Consider the following 21,096-nt stretch of genomic DNA (forward strand, 5'->3'; position numbering starts at 1 on the left):
ATTTCTTGCATTGAAAAAACACGTCAAAGCTCTAGGAATGTATGTCATTACGTTGGATTCCTAAAAAAAAAAAACTGTTCTCAAATACGTTGCATCATCTCACTTTGCCTTGGCGTGCAACACGTTCAAAGTGAGTGGCGTTTCAGGCGACCAATCGGCGGCTTGGTTTTCTCGGTCATCCCTGAACGGGCGCCAATCATAAATCGGATAAGGCGGGACTTCCTGTGCCGCCTTCCCGGCTGCAGAGTGGTGTCAAACAAAACTTCCCCAAAGGCGACGACCCCCAATCCCTCCCCCCGTCCCACGCATAAACCTCAACTTCCATTCCGTTTTTTTCCCCTTTCGTCCTCCAAACACTTTTGGCATTCCCCCCCCCCTCCCCCTCGGTCGTCGCGACTCGTTCAGCTGTTGTTGTCGTTGCATGTGCGGTAATAACATGTCGGCGCCTCTACCTGCCATCGTGCCTGCTGCCCGCAAAGCCACCGCGGCGGTGAGTCGTCGTTAATCTCCGCTTTAAATATTGCGTTAAAATATGGATTAGCATGCAGTTAACCGATATTTTCAACCTTTTTTTTTTTTTTTTGCAGGTTATTTTTCTGCACGGCCTCGGTGACACAGGGTAGGTCACTTTATTTGACGTTTTATAATGTATGCACACTACATATTTATGTATTTGTTCTTCAAAGTAATGTGCAAAAAAATGTTTGTTCTTTTGATATATTTGATGTATTTGTTGGATGTGCAGTCTACAAGAAACAAGTACACCGTGTATTATATTTTAAATGTTGTTTTTGGTGTACATATTTTTAGGTAATATCTGAAAATGTGTACTATTAAATATTGCAACGTATTATTTATATCCATATATGCATCTTTAAAAAGTGTGGGCCACCGTAGTTTGTATTTTAAATTATATAAATAACTACTTTGTATGATATTTTGTACAACCGAAAAAGTGAGTGTAGTGAGTAATTATTTTGCTATATATTCCTGAATACTTACAAATGCATTTTTTTATTTACATTAGTATGGATATTTTTAATTATCCATATATATATTTTATGTGTTAAAGTGTGGCGTACAGTATTTTATATTTTAAATTGATTTTGTATATTTTATACAACTGAAAAAGTGAGTGATGCGTTTTACTCTATATTCCTGAATACTTTACAATTGCAGTTTTTATTTACATTAGTATGGATATGAATTTATTCTCTATTATATTTTTATTTAATTTTCCATATATACATTTATGTATTAAAAAATGCCGCCTACTGTATTTTATATTTTAAATAGACTTTGTAGGATATTTTATACAACTGAAAAAGTGAGTGTGGTGAGTAATGCATTTTACTATATATTGGAATGTATTCCCGATATATTTTTATTGAATTATCCATGTATATATTTATGTATTGAACAGTGTGTCGTACTGTATTTTATATTTTAATTTGACTTTGTATGATATTTTATACAACTGAAAAAGTGAGTCTAGTGAGTAATGCATTTTACTATATAAAGAAATGTATTCCCGATATTATATTTTTATTTAATTATCCATATATACATTTCTGTATTAAAAAATGCCGCCTACTGTATTTTATATTTTAAATAGACTTTGTAGGATATTTTATACAACTGAAAAAGTGAGTGTGGTGAGTAATGCATTTTACTATATATTGGAATGTATTCCCGATATATTTTTATTTAATTATCCATATATATTGATGTATTAACAAGTGTGGCGTACTGTATTTTATATTTTAATTTGACTTTATGATAATTTATACAACTAAAAAGATGAGTGTAGTGCAATATGTTCCTGAATACTTTACAATTGCATTTTTTTAAATTTACATAAGTATGTATATAAATTTATTCCCGATATTATATTTTTATTTAACTATCCATATATATATACTTATATATTGCATTTTTTCATGCATACATATAAAGTAGTATTATTGTAGTGTCGTGTATTTTTTATCTAAATATATATTTTTATTCATTACTATAAGATATTTTCAGGTATATACATGTTGTGTATTAATTTTATATACTATACAATACAGTAATATTTTTTTTCTTTTTTTTTTTGCTTTCATATAGCTCGAAAACCGATGTATTGCAATAATTTTCACCTCTATTTTCTTAATTGTATGTATGCTGTATCAGTGTGTTGTACATAAAGCGCACTGTATATTGTTATTATTGTGATACGGTTATGAATACATCACGACGGCTCGCCTTTCAACAGGCACGGCTGGGCAGAAGCGTTCGGCGGGATCCGGATACCTCACGTCAAGTACATTTGTCCACACGCGTACGTGCCCGTGCATAAATTTGCACATATCTCGATCTGTTTTCTATCATATTTAACGCATTATGAATTTTACAGCCCCGTCATGCCCGTCACCTTAAATATGCGACTGTCCATGCCTTCCTGGTAAGTGCGCCTGCACACGAATGCGTACACAAAAGGACACGTCGGCGTCTACGTTCCCCCCGCGTTTGGGTCCAGGTTCGACATTTACGGCTTGAGTCCGGAAGCGGAAGAAGACGAGGCGGGCATCAAGAGAGCGTCGGACGGCGGTGCGTGCGTGCGCATGTTACGGTTGTGTCGTACACGGCGAGTCACGGGACGTTTTGTTCGCTCCGCAGTGAAAGCCATGATAGAGCAGGAAGTGAAGAACGGAATTCCCTCGCATCGGATCATCCTGGGTGGATTCTCGCAGGTGAGTTTCGGCTTTCGCGCTCGCTGCATTTTCATCCGGGGGGGGTCGTCTGACGCGTCTGGCGCGATCTCCTTCCGGCAGGGCGGCGCTTTGTCGCTGTACACGGCGCTGACGTCCCAGCAGAGGCTGGCCGGGGTGGTCGCCCTCAGCTGTTGGCTCCCGCTGCGCGACGCCTTCCCTCAGGTACCGACTTTGCACAGGGAGTAAAAACGAGCATGTTTGTGGACCGTCATTTCCGGCCTGTAAGCCGCGACTTTTTTCCACACGTTTTCAACCCTGCGGCTTATGCGGTGATGGGGTTATTTTGTGCATTTTTAACGGCCCCAAGAAGCCACTCGAGCTGAAAAGGTCCTGGAATATATGCGCCGAGGAAGTGACTTTTACCGGTATGATTTGTTTTGTTTTTTTAACCGCACCTGTTAGCGCTGTGCTAGCATGTTGCTGCCCTGCTGTGTGTTAGAGATTTTTACCCGTATGTTTTTGTTTTTAAACCGGCCCTGTTAGCGCCGCGATTGCTTTGGGGCCATGCTAGTGTTAGCACCGCGCTAACATGTTGCTGCTGTGTTACTGCAGCGTGTCAGTGATTTTTACGGTATGTATTTATTTATTATATATTTTTTTTCCCGCCCTGTTAGCGCCACACTTGCGTTAGCATCGCCCTAGCGTGTTGCTGCTGTGTTAGTGCCGCGTCTCAGTGTTTTAGGTATGTTTTTGGTTTTTTTTTTCAACCGGCTCTGTTAGTGCTGTGCTGCCGTGTTGCTACTGTGTAGCTGCCGTGGCTGTTTTTAGTGAATTTTTTAACCGACCCGTTCGTCCTACCGTGTTGTTGCTATGTTAAGTTAAGCTAAGGTATTAAAACTTTGAAAACTCTTTCCGTGTACCGTCTTTCTTTGTAAATATCTCGTGTTTCAATGTGGGCACTTGCGCCTTATACACGGGTGCGGCTTATGTATGTACCAAATGGTATTTCCTTTACAAATGTACTGGGTGAGCCTTATAATCGGGTGCGCTCTGTAGGCCGGAAATTGCGGTAACTGTCTTTTGTTGACCTTGTTAGTTTAGCATCCTTTGGTCCCATGAAAGGGGTTTAAAAAAAAAATACAATGATTATTTTTATTAGTCAAAGATTGATTATTGCATGAGAATTTGGTCATTACCTAACTTCATATCATTTCTTGTATTGATAATATCCCTTTTTGCCACAGAAAAAGCATGTTCTGCCATTCCAGTGACGCTGCCTAACGCTGACGCATCTCTCGCAGGCGTCGGCGGGCGGCGCCAACAAGGACGTGCCCGTGCTGCAGTGCCACGGCGACGCCGACCCCCTGGTGCCCTTCTCCTTCGGGAGCCGCACGGCGGAAAAGCTGCGCGGCCTCCTGGACCCCGCCAACGTCACCTTCAAGGCTTACCCGGGCCTGCTGCACAGCGCCTGTCCGGAGGTCCGTGAGACCAGCCGTGCAACAAAAAGACGGGAGAAAAAAAAAAAAAAAAAACCATTCCGTGCCATTGACGGATTTAGACGTCAAATATCCATGTTAAAGAGGAAGCTGGCAGTGAATGAGTTTTAAATAGAACCATGAATATTCATATAACCGGTACCATTACCCCCCCCGAAAGAAAAGTATACTTTGGATACAATAACTAGCTACTTTTCCTGTCTGTGCAGGAGATGGTGGACATCAAGCGCTTCATTGAGAAGCAGCTGCCCGCCATCAGCGACGAATGAACCCCCCTCGCCTACTTTGACTCTGAGGACACTTGACGAAAACAAACACGCCTCCACCGCTGCAACCCCTCCCCCTTTTTTCTTTAAATATATATATTATTAACAGCTGCGCGGGCCCGCTGCACTTTACGCTCCTTCCGGGTGAAGCCCGTCCCGTCCCATCCCGTCACGGAGCGACGTTACGGTAGCGTGACGTTCTGTCGCTTGTGATGCTAAGAAGCCATTTCCTGTTCCGGAGTAACTAGGGCTGTACGTAAAATGCACAATAAATGATTATTACTTTTTTTCATAGTAATTCACATATTGCTAAAAATGACTTTGTAGCCAATTATCCATTTATTAGTGTAATTGCGCTTGTCTCGTGTCATTTCAAGAAGAAAAATTGTCTTATTTTGAACCCTCCTGTTATGTTGTAGGTCGAAATGACCCCATTTTCAGCGGAACAGCCGTTTTAAGTCTCGAACTATCGATTGTAATCATGAGTAAAGGCATTCATGAAATTGTTTATTGAGATTTTGTTCATTTCTGACACACACACACACCTTGGGTCAAATTGACCCATTGTACGGTTCAACACTTCACTAATTTTTAATGAAGAACAAGTCAATATTGAATAAATATTAAAAAAGAATTGATCGAAATGTGCTGAGTAACTTGAGTTAACTCTGAGTTCATCAAATTGTTTGTTGGTATTTTCTTTTATTGATTATAGTGTGCGTCTCGGACCGTTTTGGATAAATACCGCGGTCTAGATTGACCCAAGAACTGAAAGTGTGATTTCGATACCAAAAACCCAACTAGGGCTTCACGGTAGGCTTTAAAAATGTTTAAACATTTTCCCACATATTCCAAAAGCAATTTCTGATATTCATCGGTTTATATTGACTATAATTTTATGATTGTCTCGGATTGAAGTTATTTTTGTGACCACTGGGGGGGGTACAAGAATTTTATATATAACTATCTGGATTATGATTTCCAGGTGGGAAAGCTGGAGAAGAGCTGAAAAGCACCAAAGTCAAATGTGGCACCGGATCCGATCGAGTGGAAAATGTGGCCCGCGGAGAAGATCTTATCCCAAAGGCACTTTCCGTCTTCGAAATTGGCGTCCCGATGAAAAGTTCCTGTTTTTAAGGCCGACGAAAGAACCTCGAAACGCAAGCGGACGCGCCGACCCCTCGCCTGGGAACCGGGTAGAAAAGTGCCAACGTCAAGTGCGAGGGAGCGTAGAAAAATAGACATTTTGCGGGCTAACGGTGGACGCCAAGACGTGCAACCGGGACCCCCGTCTGCTCGGGACGCGTGCGGATTCTTAAGTGAAATAAGTGCGAGTCTTCTACGGCTTGGGAGGCGGGGGTGGCGGCGGCGGGGGGGCCGGCTCCTCCAGGCTCTTGAGCAGATCGGTGTAGGCGGCGGAGTTGATGTAGCGCGGGTACGAGTCTCTCTGCATCAGCGTGTAGATCTGCTGCTGGGCGTCGTCGAAGGTGTGCGAGGTGGGCTCCAGCATGTTGCGGTTGATCACGTCGCGGACGCGAGAATCCAGGCTGACCTGCGAGGAAAACGAAAACCCGAGGTCATCGTCGGGGATGTTCTCAAAGGTCTGGGACCTCATTTGTAGATTCAGTAGCCATAACATCGTAACGTGATGTCATCGTATCTAGTAGTCCGTAGTGTCACAGTCCGTATCATCACCAGTAACACCAGTAGCTTCAGTTTCCGCGGCGGTGGCTTTCTGTACGGAATAAAGCTGTAGTTCGTGGGGCCAAGGTCTGAAACGTCACACCCGACATTCCCACTGTTCCAACGGTCGTCATCTGTAGCGTTAGGGTCTGTAAGATCGCAGTCCGTAATGTCACAGTTCGTAGCGTTACGGTCTTTAGCAGTCGTCGTTGTCTGTAGTTTCAGCAACCAGGACGCCGTAGTCCGTAACACCGTAAAGTTATTTGTCTGTAATGTCATCGTCTGTAGCTACGGTCTCCGTAACTCTGTCGTCCGTACATTGAATTCTGAGACGTTGTATTCCGTGACATCACCATCATTCCCGTCTCGCCTGTTTCCGTCGCGATCACTGTCTGTTACGTGGTGGTCTGTAGCGCCGTTGGTCTGTAAAGTTTTCACAAGTAGTCTTTGCGGCGCGCAGGGTTTGTTTACCTCCTTCGGGGAAAGGATGGAGATGAAGTCCTCGTATATTTGCCGTACTTTCTCCTCCACCACCGTCTTGTTGGTCTCCTTCTTGAGCTCCTCGCAGGCCAGCCAGAACATCATGTTCTCCTCGCTGAACTCTGTGCGCAGGAACTGGCGAAAGCAGCCGCGCCCCGCCGCGCTCTTCATCACCTTCTCGAACGACGCGGTCCAGGAACGAGCGTCCTCCAGCGTGGGCTTGGGGCTTCCGGATGAGAAGGTTAGCCCGCTGGTGCGTTCCGCGTGGTTCCCAAGTGGGTTCTTCTTACCTTTCTTCGCCGTTACTGGCGCCGTCGGTCCTGCGGTCGCAAGTGGACCTCTGGATCGTCTCGTCCTCGCCTCTAACAGTTAAACTGCAAGAAGGTAAAGCCCCAAACTAGATTCAAGGGTGTAGAAACAATTGCGATGAGACCAGTAGCACAGGAAATATGCAGATTAAGCTTTGTTGTTGAGATTCTTTACTCATGAGATTCCGCCATTTACGAACTTCGGCGTGTTGAGCCGCGATTCCGAAGGGCCCCCCCTGGAGTCAGAAAGCACTTACGGCCGTCATCCACCCGGGACCAGTGTCTGACCAAGATGATTCCGATTTCAAAGCTTGGCGAGGTATTCATAGAAGGTAACAAGTCGCTCCTGTTCCAGTGGGAACGCTGCGCGAATAGCACGATGTTATTAAAGCGGAGGTAGCGCGCGACGGCGCGCCACGCAACTCTTAATTGGCCGAGGTAGCAGCCGTGCGGCGTCCCGCTCGGGGAATTGCTAACAATTAAGCTAGCACCTCGCGGGGCACCAAACTCTCGAGGGCGCAAAAGCGGGCTTCCAAAACACGTCCGAGCGAGTCGCGAACTAGCGCTCGCGTGCGTTCGTTTCTCCGAGGCTGTGCTAGCGTAAATTAGCCAGGGGGGAATAATAACACGCGTTTACGCGGCGTAATTCTCCTATTATGTCCGTAACAGTCTTCAAAGGGTGAGCGGCGGGGCGTGTTTTAACTGCGCGGCGACGTTTTATTTTATTTTTACCGTTTTATTACGGTAGACTGTTGTGGCGGACGGCTAGCGTGAAAATGAAAGTTAGCCAAATAATATGCCGTATTTTGTGCCCTTTTTTACACCCAAACGACCCAATTAAAATGTTTATTACCAGGAGCAGCTGCAGCAGCAGCACCAGCAGAAGCAGCAGGCGTTGCCGGGGGCGTTGCCGGAGCCGTCGCCCATCCCGTGGCGGGCGTGGAGGACGCTGGCGGCGGCTTCTTGGTGCACCTGCATCTGCTGCCTCTTGCGCATCTCCGGCCTCTCCGAGCCCGCGAACTGCCAGGGAGGGCAGGGGGGGGGGGGGGGCGTCCGTGCCAGATTAGCCACATCTGCACCCCCCCATCCTCCACCCCTCCCCACACACACTTTCTTTTTCTCTCTCTCTCTCTCTTTTCCTGAATGTGTGATGAGCAGCTTCCTCCTCCTCACTCAGCCTGGCGACAAGGCAGCATCCATCTGCCCCCCCCCCCCTCCCCCGCCCCTCATCAACATGCACTTTTCTCGGATGAAAGCGAGACGTTCGCGTTTAAAAAGCGGAAAAACGGACCCCCCCCCCCCCCCCACCGCCTTCTCGTCGCACGCCAACGCGAGTCAACCAGCTTCGGATGCTGCATCCGCACCATTGCACATTCAAATACACACAACCAAGCGCCCGATACACCCTAAAAAAAATGCAAACCCCCCCCCCCTATTGCACAAATGTATAAAATAGCAAATGCACCCCCCCCCCCACCAACTTGGTATGTACTCACTGTGTCACCATGAATGCCAGAATGCAGGTGCTGTTTTTGCAACGGGATGAGGAGGAGAGGGGGACGTTTGACGCATGCGCACACGGGAGAAAGGTGCTACTGTCTCTTTAAGACTCTATTAATCCTTCAATAGAATTCTGTTTAGTTGATAAATTACCGCGCTGATTTGCATACACCCTTTTATTCATGGTAAATTTACATTTAACGACGGGCTTTTGTTTTTTATTTTGTTTCAGCTTCAGTTGCCATCTGAGTGCAATACATCGGGAGTCCACCAGAGGGAAGTAGAGCTTCGCGCCCGAAACACGCTTTTTGGCGTCAGCTCCAGTCCACAGGTAGAATAAAGTGATTATTTGGAGCGCCTTAGCTTTGTTTTTACGTAGGGAATGTAAAAAAAAAAAATTTCAAGATAAACTGGCACTGCTCAATATCTGCAAAGTTTGTTACTGCTAGCTTGTTAGCTAGTCAAGCTAGCCGGTCTGTAATAGCTAATTATCAGTTAGGCTTCGTAGATTTTGGAACTCGTAGAGCGTCATTTACTATTTTTGTGCTGCGGTTTAATGTCGCGTTTTGGTGCAAAAGTAGTTGTTCGGCGCCAGCTCGTGGCCTCTTTTCCTGATCACTTGTGGGTTGATGCTACTCGCAGCAGTAGTAGTCGGTATTTTTATGGGTTTCAAAGCAAGGTGCATTTGTTTCCAAATAAATCCAACAAGCCAGCCGTTTGTTTTTATGGATATTTCGGGATCATATTTACGGATTTTATGTTATTATTTGCAGTTTTGTTTTTTTTTTTTTTTTTTCCCCACTCGCCCTCAGGACTTGATCCCCGAGCTAAATAACGACTGCCCGCGATAATAATTCTGTAATATTTGCTACCCCGGGGACACGCGCCATCAGTCCGACGGCAGATTTATTTTTCGAGGCGCACACGCCCTCTGGCTTTTACACCCCCCCCCCCCCCCCTCGAGATGAATAAAAAAATGACGAAAAACTGAAGCGAGTAAAGACCGCGGCTGCCGCCTTTATCACTTAGATTTTTCTTGCCGCTGGCGCGCGGCGGTTTGTAAGCTGCGACGACTTTTTAGCGCGTTGAAAATGAAAAAAAAATGTAAATAAGAAAAAGATGACGCCGCTGCCTCCGTTGCGTACGTAAAACATCGGGTCACGAGGTGGCGGCCTTCGGATCTTCCGGGTAAAACACGCCGCGCGTTGCGACAACCCCCGCCGGCGCCGCAACAGCGGAAGGCCCGTGGGGGGGGGGGGGCGCCGCCATCTTGAGCGTGGGCGAGGACGCGGCTTCGGCTCCGAGGCGCGATCGCACGCTCGCCCACGCGCAACGTGCGCCGGCGGATGAGGAGCCGCTCGAGAAAAATGTTGTCGCGTTTGCTGTCAAAAAAAAAAAACCCAACGACCCTTGACCTCGGCTTGAAGCCCCAATTTGAAACCTTTACAATTAGTTTGAAACCCTGACCAAGGCCCAAAACCCGAACCCTGGCGCTATGTGGGTTACGTTATTTCCCTTGGCGACCTCCATCTCGTCTGGAGATGATTCATAATTTCACCGGGATCCTTGCGGGGGGGGTCGGAGCTCTCCCTCGCGCACCAAAAATCGGCCCGTCGGGTCGGGCGCGAAAAGCCAGACGAACACTGCGGCTAATTAGAGATCTCGTTCGGGATAACGGCGAAGACGGGCGACCCGAGACGTGTTCCGAAATAATTGGAGGAGGAGAAGAAGAAGAAGAAGAAGAAGTGTGACATGGAGCTCATTACTGGAGACGAACGCCGAAGAACTTTGTCCAAACGAAAGTGCGGAGGGGAAAAACCCGAGCCCATCTCGCCCGCCGTCGCATTCAGGAGCGGTCCGACATCAGAGTTGTTGTGGGGGGGGGGGTGGACTCTTCCCAAATGGTCAGAAATGATTACAATTTCTAAAAATGTAGCGTGATGTTGTTGATTTACAGGACCCCGAAATGACCCCCCCCCAAAAAAAAAAAAAAAAAAAATCTGAGAAGCTGTATGAAAGATTTTAGCAATGTGATCTGACAATTTACTGAGTAGTTTGGTCCTTTTTTAGTTTTATTTCTTTCGTTAACGGAGCTCTTTTGTCATATTTTATCAGAATCGCGAGCACACATGACTTCTAGATATGATTATTATTTCCAAGTCCATTTCACACGGTGAATTAAAATCCCTTCGAGTGCTTACGAAGGAGATCGGTGTGTGTGTCCTGATGGGGTTTATGGCATAATCATAACCTGCAACACAAAAAAGATTCTCTTCTCGTTGAATTATTCACAAACGCGCGCCCGCGCAAAAAAAAAAAAGTACACGGAGGAAAAATGAGGGTCTCCAGCTTTTAATATTTTCTTGCTATCTGCGGTCGACTGGGCTTGTGGAAACACTTCAAATATGTCGTCCCCCCCACCCAAACCCAACCCCCCCCGAAAGGTTCCTAGTCATCCTTGGTCGTTATGATCTGCGCGTGTTTTGCAGCCGCATAATAATAAGTAAAATCTGCGCATGGATGTCAGGAGGGAGTAAAGGAGCATCCCTTGTGCATTGCTCTTTGAAGTAACAACAAAAGGAGACCCCCCCCACGCCCCCCTCCCTTGAAAAAAAAAAAAAACGACTTGTGCTTTCGAAGCTTTCATTGTTCTACGTCGGCCCGATTCATCTTTCAAGTGGAATTTAGCGCGGAGGTCCGGCAAAAATAGCCGGCGTCCTTTTTCCACGCAGAACCCAGCCGAGGCAGGATGCCGCTTTCGTACGGAACTCGGTAAAGGAGATCCGACGTGTTGCACGCGTCCGCCTTTCGCACGGGACCGACTGGAGCCGAGGCGTCGCTTTGCTTTCCTGCGCGGCGAGGCGGAGAAATAGCCGCGTTGGAGCCCAAACTGCTGAAGTGGCCGCGTTTATATTTCACGCAGAACACAGCTAAAGCGGGGTAAAACCGCAGTTATAGCCTCTTTTGCACAGAGATCCAGAAAAATAGACTTTGTCTTTCATACAGAAAATACATAAAAAAGAGATCCAGCAAAACTGCCCCAAAAGTCACATTTGCCTTTCACACAGAACCCAGTAAAGGTGAAATACTGCTATGTCCCCCCCCCACTCCATTTTCTCTCCTCCGAATCCCCGCCGCTGCCCGTCTTAAAGTGCCGCATCGGCACTTTAGCCCGCGCCGATTTCCCGCTCGGTCGTAAATTGTCAACGCCGGGACGGGCGAGCGTGTATGAACTTTAATTGCTTTTTTTTTTTTTTTTTTTTTCACGCAGATAATGTACTTAATTAAATAAATGTCTCCCGCTGATACTTTGCTTTTAAATTTGAAGAAAACCTCTATGTGCCCCCACCCCGCCCCACGTTAAGGACTTCCTCGCACCTTTCTCACGTGTTAGTTTCCTTGCAGCGGAAGGGCAACATCAGCTGGTGGCGCCGATGCGCCATTTTACCGGTTTAGCAACTGACGCCGCAGAAGAAGAAGAAGAAGAAGAAGGGAAGACAATACATTAGGTACGCTGTTCTGAGCAAATTCCTTGTGTTTCTGACCTACTAGCCAAGGAAAGACGATTCTGATCCGGAAATGTTATTTCCCGATGTGTAGCGTACCAAAACCCTAAAACCCAATCCTACCCTTAACACGGACCCTAACCCAGAACCCCAATTGTACCCTAACCCTATCCTGAAGACCAACTCTGAACCCAAAACTAATCCCCAGACTCGGTCCTGAACATTTCCGGTTTGGCGCCGAAATGAACAAGAGAAGGTTCCGGACGCGGCGTTCGATTCCCAGTCCCCGGCCTGTCGAGATCCCAAACCGCGTATTTGGAGCCAAATACTCTCTGGTTCTGGCAGTAAAATCACATCCTGCCCGCTTTGATTTCAAAGCCATCGCGGCGGCGGCGTCCACGGCCGAAACGATGAGAACCGTCCCGCCGTCTCAATATTTATGGACCTGACCGCCGCAGGTGGCGCGGCCCGGCTGGTATCCATGGCGACGGTCCGAGATCTGCGCGTAATCTGAATAATCCCCGACATTTGGATTGTTGATCTAATATGGTTTTAAGACCACCGCGGCGAGGTCCACATCAGTGTGACGTTTTGTTTTTGGCGTCTCCGGCGTTGTCTTTTTTTTCTGGCTCGCTTTCCCGCATACCGATTACGATGACATTTTTTTGTGTAGTTTGTGTCGCTCAGGGTGGTTCAACTCTGCAGGAGTTATAACCCGGGCGTACATCACGCAAACATTAAGGTTCCCTCGGAGAAAAATCCATTACGGCGCTCGTGGGGTGAAACGTCACCCCGGGCGACGGATGACTCGGCCCAGTCGGAACGCGCCGCAAATCGTCAGCCCCGACGTGGTTTTCATCTGCGTTCAATTTCTGCGACCTGACTTTTCAAACATTTGTCTCGTGTCTTAACCCCGCCGTTTCACACACACCCCCGGTGTAAAACCCTAACCCCAACTTGAACCCTATCGAGTATGAAGCCTCGCTCTCGGATTTAATGAACATCAAACTGAATCTGAATGGCGACGTTCACCCTCCTGATCCTTACCCCAACGTGACCCTCCTCCACCTTCAACCCTGATCCCGACCCAGATCCTACCCGAAACCCAAACCCCGATCAGATTTCACCAGACGGCGATATTTGTTCTTTTCCTCACTTTAGGAGGGACTTCCAGTTTTTGGTCACGTCACCATTTTCTTGACGGGTTCCGTTGATTATTTATTCGTCCGGACCTTCTTTTGGGACCGAGACCCCTTCGAACACGTTTGAAGGTCTCTGCGGACCGAGATCAGGACAAAGATCACCAGAACACAGCTGAACTTTATTTTCGAGTGAGAGCTCAAGTGGAGTCGTTCAGTTTTAGCCACGGGAATCGCAAGTCCTAAAAGAAGTGGCGAGGGTCAATTTATCCCCCTGCTCCTCCACCCTCAACCCTGATCCCGACCCAGATCCTACCTGAAACCCAAACCCCAATCAGATTCCACCAGTCAAACGTGCTACGCAACTCTTACTTGCCAGAGGTTCCTACAGCTCCTTCGGTTTTTCCGTCGGCCTCCATGACCGCTTTCTCTCTCGTCTTTTCGTCACTTTTACAGGGACGTCCAGTTTTTGCTCAAGTCACCGTTTTCTTGACGATGACTGTCTTTACTGGGTTCTGTTGATTATTTATTCGTTCAGACCTTCATTTGGGACCAAGGCCCCCTCGAACACCTTCCAAGGTCTCTGCGGACCGAGATCAGGAAAAAGATCACCAGAACACAGCTCAAGTGGAGTCGTTCAGTTTTAGCCACGGGAATCGCGAGTTCTAAAAGTGGCGAGGGTCACTTTATCCTCCACCCTCAACCCCGATCCCGACCCAGATCCTATCTGAAACCCGAACCCCAATCAGATTCCACCAGTCAAATGTGCTACGCAGCTTGTACTTGCCAGAAATTCCTGCAGGTCCTTCGAAGTTGCCGTCGGCCTCCATGACCGCTTTCCCTCTCGTCTTTTCGTCACTTTTGGAGGCACAAATCTTTACCGGGTTCCGTTGTTTTATTTGTTCCCTCGGAACTTCTTTTGGGACCGAGACCCCGTCGAACACGTTTGAAGGTCTCTGCGGACCGAGATCAGGGAAAAGATCACCAGAACACAGCCGAACTTTATTTTCGAGTGAGAGCTCAAGTGGAGTCGTTCAGTTTTAGCCACGGGAATCGCGAGTCCGAAAAGAAGTGGCGAAGGTGACTAAACCCCCACTCCCCCACCCCGCCGGTTCTGATAAATGCGCTCAAATGAAACTCGGAGAAAATATCAGCTATTGTTCTTTGGACAAATTGAGCAATTCAAAAATCCATTTTCCTGTTTTTTCCTTCACGGCAGACAAGACGGAGACATTAGAGTACATTAGCGCTCGTTTCCAATAGTTTTGCCTCCCGACAGCCTGCGGTGACGAGACGGGGTTGGGGTGGTGGCGGAGGGGGGAGCGGCGGCGGCCTTTCCACTTCTTCCGCGGCTTTCGGGCTTTTAACGGCCACGCCGACGCCGCTTTAATGGCCGCCTGCGAGGTGCGGAGCCGCGTCGCCGTTTGCCGCGTCCCCTGAGCCGGAAGCGACGCTAAATGGCGCTTCTTGGGGGCGAACTCGATCTGGAATGGAAGACATTAATAACAAAACGCACAAAAAGCTTTTTCGTAATGTGCTGAGTTCAACGCAAAAGCAGATATTTTTATTATCGCTCAATTGAGTTTTTTTTTTTACTCCGGCTTCCAGGTCCAAACTTATAAGCAATTAAAATGCTAATTTTGAAAATATATATACTAAGTCACCCTGCGATTGGCTGGCGAACAGTCCAGGGTGTGCCCCCCTCCCACTCCCCCCGCCCGGTGACAGCTGCGATAGGCTCCGGCACTCCCCGCGACCCTCGTGAGGATAAGCGGCTAAGAAAATGGATGGACGGATGATTCCCGATATTTTGAGCATACGGGTAGCAGCAAATTGGTGGTGCGTATTGTACATAGGTAGAAGGGTTTTCCTGATTTTTGGGGGGGTGTGCATTATACTTCAGGACGCATTATACTCGAGAAATTATGATATGTATATTCCACAACTTTAAGTCTTCCGAAATAGCGCTTCATCCTAACTGGGGATGCGACTAACGACGATTTTCGCCGATTAATCCGCCGTGCACGTTTCGATTCATCGACGAATCGGGATTTTTGCAAAATCAATTCCTTTGTTATAAAAAAAAAAAAAACAGAACATGATTTCGAATAGACTATGCGAAAATATAATCTATGTGACATGCCTGCGGCGAGTAATGACTAATTTTTGTGAAAAAAAAACAAAAGCGCGCTCATAGCGAAGTCTCTGGAGACCCCGCCGGTTCGCAGGCGTGCCTAATGATGTGACCAAGCGACGCGCGTCGCCGTCTGCCGCCGCCACGGCCGCGCGCCGGGTTGCTGCGTGCGCGCGCGAGCACGATTCCTCCCCTCCTGACTTCAAAGTTTGCTGCAAAGAGCAAGTCGACGCTCGTGCGGGGTTTTTTTGTTTTTGTTTTTAATTTAATTTTCTTTGCACCGCTTCAGGGAAAGTTGCCCTCCCCCCATCATCCCTAATATGGAAAGCGCCGGTCCGGCAGAGATGGCCGCCGGCAACGCTTCGTGGTGGAGGCGCAACGCGACCCTCGCCGACGGGGGGGAGGACGGCTGGGACCAGGAGGGCTTGTCGCCCGTCATCCCCGCCATCACCGCCGTCTACTCGCTCGTCTTCGTGGTGGGGCTGCTGGGGAACTGCCTGGTCATGTACGTCATCGTCAGGTGAGCCACGAGGAAATTCTACAATCAATCGGAACTCATATGTATATATTGGTTTAATTATATAGAATGTGATATTTTATATTTAAATATAATTATATTTATTAAAAAAAAAAAACATTGGAAGTAATAAATACATGCATTATATTTTTATGAACTGCCTTTGGGGGGACTGTAGTGTAAAAAAAATATGTGGATTTTTTTTTTTATTAAAACTACATTTATAGTGTTACCATTAATTTCCACGTGAGGTGTTTTATATACATATATATATATATATATAGAGAGAGAGAGAGAGAGGAGAGAGAGAGAGAGAGAGAGAGAAGAGAGAGAGAGAGAGAGAGAGAGAGCGAGAGAGAGAGAGAGAGAGAGAGAGAGAGAGACAGAGAGAGAATTTTTTTTTAAACACAAACATAACTATTTTATAATTTTGCTTGAGGGATTGTCAGTAAAATTCATTTTACATATGAGTGAAAACAAACATATATTTCATTACAATTGATTTTATTTTCAATGTGAGATCATTTCAATCAGCGGAGTACATTAAATTACATTTTTCTTTCTTTCTTTTCTTTTTTTGCCCAATCTGTTCAAGTCACTCGGACAGAGCGTCAAGCAGAACCGCGTACGAGCGGCGACCAAAGAACGTCCACGTCGTCGCTAATTCGGCATCCGACGGCTGGCGCGCCGCGATCGATTTCGCCGCCCATACGTGACGGGAGCCCGTTTTATGAATCCCACGAATATACCGCCACCCCCCCCCTCCCTCCCCCGGCGCCCTCCCCCCGCTAAACGCAATAACAAACCCCTCGATAAATCCCGACCTCCTCGCAGTCTGGTCAACATGATATTAATTATAGCTCCGGGGGTGGGGGGGCCACTTTGGCTCTTGATTTACGATACGCGGAGGTGGTGGTGGGGGGGGGGGGTCGAGGAGCAGGTAGCGAGCGGAATCAAATCCAAAGTGTTGCGTCGCCAAACTTTGAGGGGGAGACTTGGCCGTCTTCCAATCGATGCCTTTGTATTAAACATTGATTACCTGACGGTTCGGATTAGAAAAATGTAACGCACAGCCCCGATTGCGCCTGTGGGTGATTGCTGAGCGCGTCCACCGCCTAACGAGTCTTTTACTCGACCACATTCGACTGAAGCAATTACGTCGGACTATAGACAAGAACAACTGAATAGCCGTTAAACTGGATCGGGCTGAGTCTCCCGGCTGAAGTACACTAGACCAGTTAGCGAACTCGCGGAATCGCCGCTCGACTCGGATGACTGGGTCAAACTAGCCCACTCGGATCATTCGGTGGACTGACTCGAGTTTGCAGATCCACCGCAAAAACAAAAGATGCAATTGATCAAGTGAGCGGACTCGGTACTCACTTAGAGTACAGAATGATTTGGTTCACTGGCTCGCCGGAAATACCCGGGATTCAGATGATTTAGTTCACTTGCTGAAATGAAGAGTTCAGAAAACAGAGCCAATTCAGGCGAGTTGATCCACTGACTCGAGTTTGGGTCTCTGACTCAACTAAGCAGAATCACTTCAACACCGTGGACTCAGTAGAGTTGGGATTGGTGTGATTCGAGGTAGCAGGAACCTGGACGTTCTGGTTCTGGTGATTTGAGTCACCCCCCCTCCCCACCCCCTATCGGAAACTTTGTGAGCTCCCACTTTTTTTGGTCCACTAACTCAATTCAGCAGCTTCACCCACAAATTACGGCGACTCAAACGATTTGGTACACTGACTCACTTTCGCAGACTCACCAGAAACTTTGAACTCGGATGATTTTGTTTCAGTGACTTCAGTTAGTGGGGACTCGCATGAGTTGAAATCACTGACTTGGAAAAACCGCAGACTCAGATGATTTGGTAGACTTGACTTCACTCGCGTAAGTCCGACGACACTGAATCGAGTGACTCAAGTCGCTATCGTAAAAAGGCTCAAATCAAGCCGAACCCTTAAATAAGATAAAATTGGTATTAAAAAGGTACAGGTACTAATTGTATAAATCCAGAAAAGCGGTAAGACGGGACAAATGCGACCGGGTGAATAGTTTTATTGATGATTTAGCCGCTTTATTTGGTCGCGCTAATTAAGCGCGCGAAGGCCGGGGACAGGCGATCCATCGCGGATCAATAATTTAAATATAGCGGCCATACTATAAAAGCAAATGATATAGCTTGCCCTCAGGTAGTCGTGAAAAAGTTAAGGTAATTTGGAGGACTGTTTTGTTCTCGGCTTTTCGTACACGCCAAAGGCGAACCCCTCGCCGGCAAAATGAGGAAAAGTAATTACTTAGACCGATTACGCGTCCCTCAACTGATGAAGTGGAGAAACCGGCCTCAAAGGGCGTACGATGCATAACAATGAAGCGCCAGTCCGGACAAATCGCATTAAGCGAGCCGTTGTTTAATTGATGGCGCGGAACAGTCAGCCAGCCGGGAGGTCGTGCAGATCTTATCAGTTCTGTGGAACTCTCCGTGTCGTCACAGGTACACCAAGATGAAGACGGCCACCAATATTTACATTTTTAATCTGGCCCTGGGCGACGCGCTGGTCACCACCACCATGCCCTTCCAGAGCACCGACTACCTACTCAACACGTGGCCCTTCGGCCAGGTGGTCTGCAAGGTCTTCATCGCCATCGACTACTACAACATGTTCACCAGTATCTTCACGCTCACCATGATGAGCGTGGACCGCTACGTGGCCGTGTGCCACCCGGTCAAGGCGCTCGACTTCCGGACGCCCGTCAAGGCCAAGGCGATCAACGTGTGCATCTGGATCCTGTCTTCGGCTGCCGGCATTCCCGCTTTTGTCCTGGGCGGAACGCAGACAAACCTCGGTGAGCCGCAACGCAATTCAAAGTTTAAGCTAATGTTGCTGCAAAAGCACAAGTGGACGGCTGTTGGGTGGGATACTGGTAGATCCAGAATTGATTGATCCAGTTCCTCCCCCGGGATTGTCCTAGTTCAGTTGGATGCACGGCTAATTCTAGTCTATTTGTGGTCCCTTGCAGGCATCACTGAGTGCGCCTTACAGTTCCCTGAGCCATACGTATACTGGGACACCCTGATGAAGATGTGTGTGTTCGTGTTCGCCTTTGTGGTCCCGGTTCTGATCATCACTGTGTGCTACTCCCTGATGCTCCTCCGTCTCAAGAGCGTCCGGATGCTGTCTGGCTCGCGGGTGAAGGACAGAAACCTGCGCCGCATCACCCGACTGGTGCTGGTGGTGGTGGCTGTCTTCGTGGTGTGCTGGACCCCCATCCACATCTTCATCCTGGTCAAGGTGCTGACCAGCGTGCCCGAGACCACAGCCATCATGGCCGCATACTTCTTCTGTGTGGCTCTAGGCTACACTAACAGTAGCCTCAACCCCATCCTCTACGCCTTCCTGGACGAGAACTTCAAGCGCTGTTTCAAGGATTTCTGCGTTTCAGCTAGGCTGAGGCGGGAGAAAGGCAAGAGTAAGAAGGCCGCCCTGGAGGCCGTGCAAGAGGCTGCCATGCCGCTGCGAAACCCGGATGAAAACAGTAAGCCCACATGACTAGCGGTGGAACTGTCGTCAGTTTCTCACGGTGGAAAAGAAGACTCCCGAGACTTGGGCCTCACCCACGTCACTACCACAATGTAGACTGTGCTGGTGACCTGGAGTGAGAAGGCACTCGCATGATTTGGTTCACTGACTCGAGTTGGCGGACTCACCACCAAGACTCCGGACTCAGAGGATTCGATGCAGTGACTTAAATCCTCATCAGAGTTGCCGCATTAACTTGAGGCAGGGGACTAGATGATGGAACTCCTCGATGTTTCCGTTATTTCTGCTACCCCTGGTCAGTGAACCAAATCACCAGATTCACCAGAAAGACTGTGGACTTAGAAGATCTGGGGAAGTGATTTAGAAGATCTGGGGAAGTGATTTGAGTTAGCGGGGACTTGATTTGGGACTTAAGATTTGGCTCACTGATTGAAGCCAGGACACACACGTGAAAAGAAAAGATACTCAATGTTTTGGTGACTGACTTGAATTTGCAGAATCTCAAGAACCGCAAAGACTCTTGGCCACCTGCTCCCTCTCCATGGCTCTGGGCTACTGCACCTCAACCCTGTCCTTTACGCCTTCCTGAACGAGAATTTCAAGAACCGTTTCAAGGACTTCTTCCTCTTTTGCTAAGCTGATGCAAGAGAAAGCGCCCCGGGGCGGGAAGCTGGTACCGCAGGCCGTGACGCTGCAGAACTCAGATGAAAAGTGCAGACCCGGAACTGTCCTCCTTTTCTATGGTGGAAAAGAAGAATCCAGAAATTTTGGACCCCACTTACATCCAATATCAACCCTGTTCGGAGGCGATACCAACACTGAACAGTTTTCCTGGGTTCGGTCTTTTAATGACTGAAAGCTTTGGGCGATTCTATTCGTCGAGGGCTACAAGACTGAAATTGAAATTCCGCTGGGGTCCACACTCTTACCGTTCTTGTCATGTTATGCCTTTTATTCTGGAAAAGACGCCTCTACTCGTTCCAAAAATATCATATTTTTGCGCGGGGACCCCCAGTTTGAGAACGACTGGTTTACTGTACGTATTTTGACTCACGTGTGCCTTTAGCCTAACGGTTCCAGCCGTCAAACACAACGACGTAAAGAAGAGTTAGCGTGATTTGCGTGAAAACCAGAGAACTGTTGACATTTAAAAACAGGAGCGGGTTTCGGACTCTGACAGAGGTTTTATTGCGGATTGGAAAAATGAAGAACGGAGGTTGATGACTTCACTGCGAATAATCCTGTCACGTGTGCCGTGTGGCGGCGACGTTATAATCCCATTGAGATGCGCGGACATTACAAACCGTTCACATTTTGTACATAATCACTGTAACGCCACGGTATTTTGTTTAAATATACAGTACTGTACTCTGTCCTTGTAGCATGCCGACCGTAGTAGTACATTAGCGGGCCCGTATGCTCGGTAGACGGTGCTGTTTGAAAATGGTGTAGTGCAAAATAACGTTATTATATAAGCAAATGTCCCCGTTTTGCAGCTATTTTTACGCTTCCTGGTAACATAAATAACTTGAAAGCGATAAAACTCCAAGAAAGATTATTTGGGGATGCGGTCTTCTCTGTTATCTTCCCATCGTCGTTCTTGATTGCTCATCTGCGGCTTGGCTTTGTCCATAAACCACGTATTAAATACATTTTAAATAGGACGTGATTTGCCCACTAATCGAGTGTAAAATTAAACGACCAGGTCACCCTTTTGTCTTGTCTGTCCATTTTTTGGAAACTTTTGTGTCGACCAGTTCCAGGGATGAAAGAACCACTTGGACGTCGCTGAAACACAAAAGGTAAACAGTTTTAGCGCAGTTTAG

General features: G+C 47.5%; 3 protein-coding genes across 7 annotated transcripts; 2 read left to right on the top strand and 1 right to left on the bottom strand.

The window, feature by feature from the left end:
* Window positions 1–296: 296 nt before the first annotated feature.
* Window positions 297–4,966, top strand: lypla1 (lysophospholipase 1). 4 transcript variants are annotated; one of them, XM_061806016.1, is made up of 10 exons: window positions 382–490; window positions 588–619; window positions 1,297–1,336; window positions 2,258–2,323; window positions 2,399–2,446; window positions 2,522–2,592; window positions 2,662–2,735; window positions 2,817–2,918; window positions 3,998–4,174; window positions 4,402–4,966. In XM_061806016.1, exons 5-10 carry the CDS (start codon window positions 2,406–2,408, stop codon window positions 4,459–4,461), a joined length of 525 nt encoding a protein of 174 aa, XP_061662000.1. In that variant the 5' UTR covers window positions 382–490; window positions 588–619; window positions 1,297–1,336; window positions 2,258–2,323; window positions 2,399–2,405; the 3' UTR covers window positions 4,462–4,966. The 4 variants fall into 4 exon arrangements, with proteins under 4 accessions (XP_061661997.1, XP_061662000.1, XP_061661998.1 ...); XM_061806013.1 differs by lacking the exon at window positions 1,297–1,336 and having other exon boundaries at window positions 297–490; XM_061806014.1 differs by having other exon boundaries at window positions 1,297–2,323.
* On the bottom strand, window positions 4,953–9,916 carry LOC133493068 (regulator of G-protein signaling 20). Of its 2 annotated transcripts, XM_061806017.1 has the most exons (5): window positions 8,426–9,912; window positions 7,783–7,949; window positions 6,912–6,995; window positions 6,613–6,847; window positions 4,953–6,010 (listed from the first exon to the last, which is right to left on the bottom strand). In XM_061806017.1, exons 2-5 carry the CDS (start codon window positions 7,923–7,925, stop codon window positions 5,798–5,800), a joined length of 675 nt encoding a protein of 224 aa, XP_061662001.1. In that variant the 5' UTR covers window positions 7,926–7,949; window positions 8,426–9,912; the 3' UTR covers window positions 4,953–5,797. The 2 variants fall into 2 exon arrangements, with proteins under 2 accessions (XP_061662001.1, XP_061662002.1); XM_061806018.1 differs by lacking the exon at window positions 7,783–7,949 and having other exon boundaries at window positions 8,426–9,916.
* On the top strand, window positions 8,660–21,059 carry LOC133493065 (delta-type opioid receptor-like). The gene is made up of 4 exons (XM_061806011.1): window positions 8,660–8,760; window positions 15,498–15,728; window positions 18,223–18,575; window positions 18,750–21,059. Exons 2-4 carry the CDS (start codon window positions 15,529–15,531, stop codon window positions 19,277–19,279), a joined length of 1,083 nt encoding a protein of 360 aa, XP_061661995.1. The 5' UTR covers window positions 8,660–8,760; window positions 15,498–15,528; the 3' UTR covers window positions 19,280–21,059.
* The last annotated feature ends 37 nt before the right edge of the window (window positions 21,060–21,096 follow it).

The sequence above is a fragment of the Syngnathoides biaculeatus genome, chromosome 19 (assembly GCF_019802595.1).
Source record: "Syngnathoides biaculeatus isolate LvHL_M chromosome 19, ASM1980259v1, whole genome shotgun sequence".
Taxonomy (NCBI): domain Eukaryota; kingdom Metazoa; phylum Chordata; class Actinopteri; order Syngnathiformes; family Syngnathidae; genus Syngnathoides; species Syngnathoides biaculeatus.

Excerpts from the sequence above, each read along its gene's own strand:
- lypla1 (XM_061806013.1), top strand. The coding sequence starts at position 422 with ATGTGCGGTAATAACATGTCGGCGCCTCTACCTGCCATCGTGCCTGCT. Across the intron at positions 2,324-2,398 it reads AAGTACATTTGTCCACACGC|CCCCGTCATGCCCGTCACCT; the intron begins GTACGTGCCCGT and ends TGAATTTTACAG. Across the intron at positions 2,447-2,521 it reads CGACTGTCCATGCCTTCCTG|GTTCGACATTTACGGCTTGA; the intron begins GTAAGTGCGCCT and ends GTTTGGGTCCAG.
- LOC133493068 (XM_061806017.1), bottom strand. The coding sequence starts at position 7,925 with ATGCGCAAGAGGCAGCAGATGCAGGTGCACCAAGAAGCCGCCGCCAGC. Across the intron at positions 6,996-7,782 it reads TGCTGCTGCAGCTGCTCCTG|TTTAACTGTTAGAGGCGAGG; the intron begins GTAATAAACATT and ends ACCTTCTTGCAG. Across the intron at positions 6,848-6,911 it reads GCCAGTAACGGCGAAGAAAG|CCCCAAGCCCACGCTGGAGG; the intron begins GTAAGAAGAACC and ends CTCATCCGGAAG.
- LOC133493065 (XM_061806011.1), top strand. The coding sequence starts at position 15,529 with ATGGAAAGCGCCGGTCCGGCAGAGATGGCCGCCGGCAACGCTTCGTGG. Across the intron at positions 15,729-18,222 it reads GTCATGTACGTCATCGTCAG|GTACACCAAGATGAAGACGG; the intron begins GTGAGCCACGAG and ends GTGTCGTCACAG. Across the intron at positions 18,576-18,749 it reads CGGAACGCAGACAAACCTCG|GCATCACTGAGTGCGCCTTA; the intron begins GTGAGCCGCAAC and ends GGTCCCTTGCAG.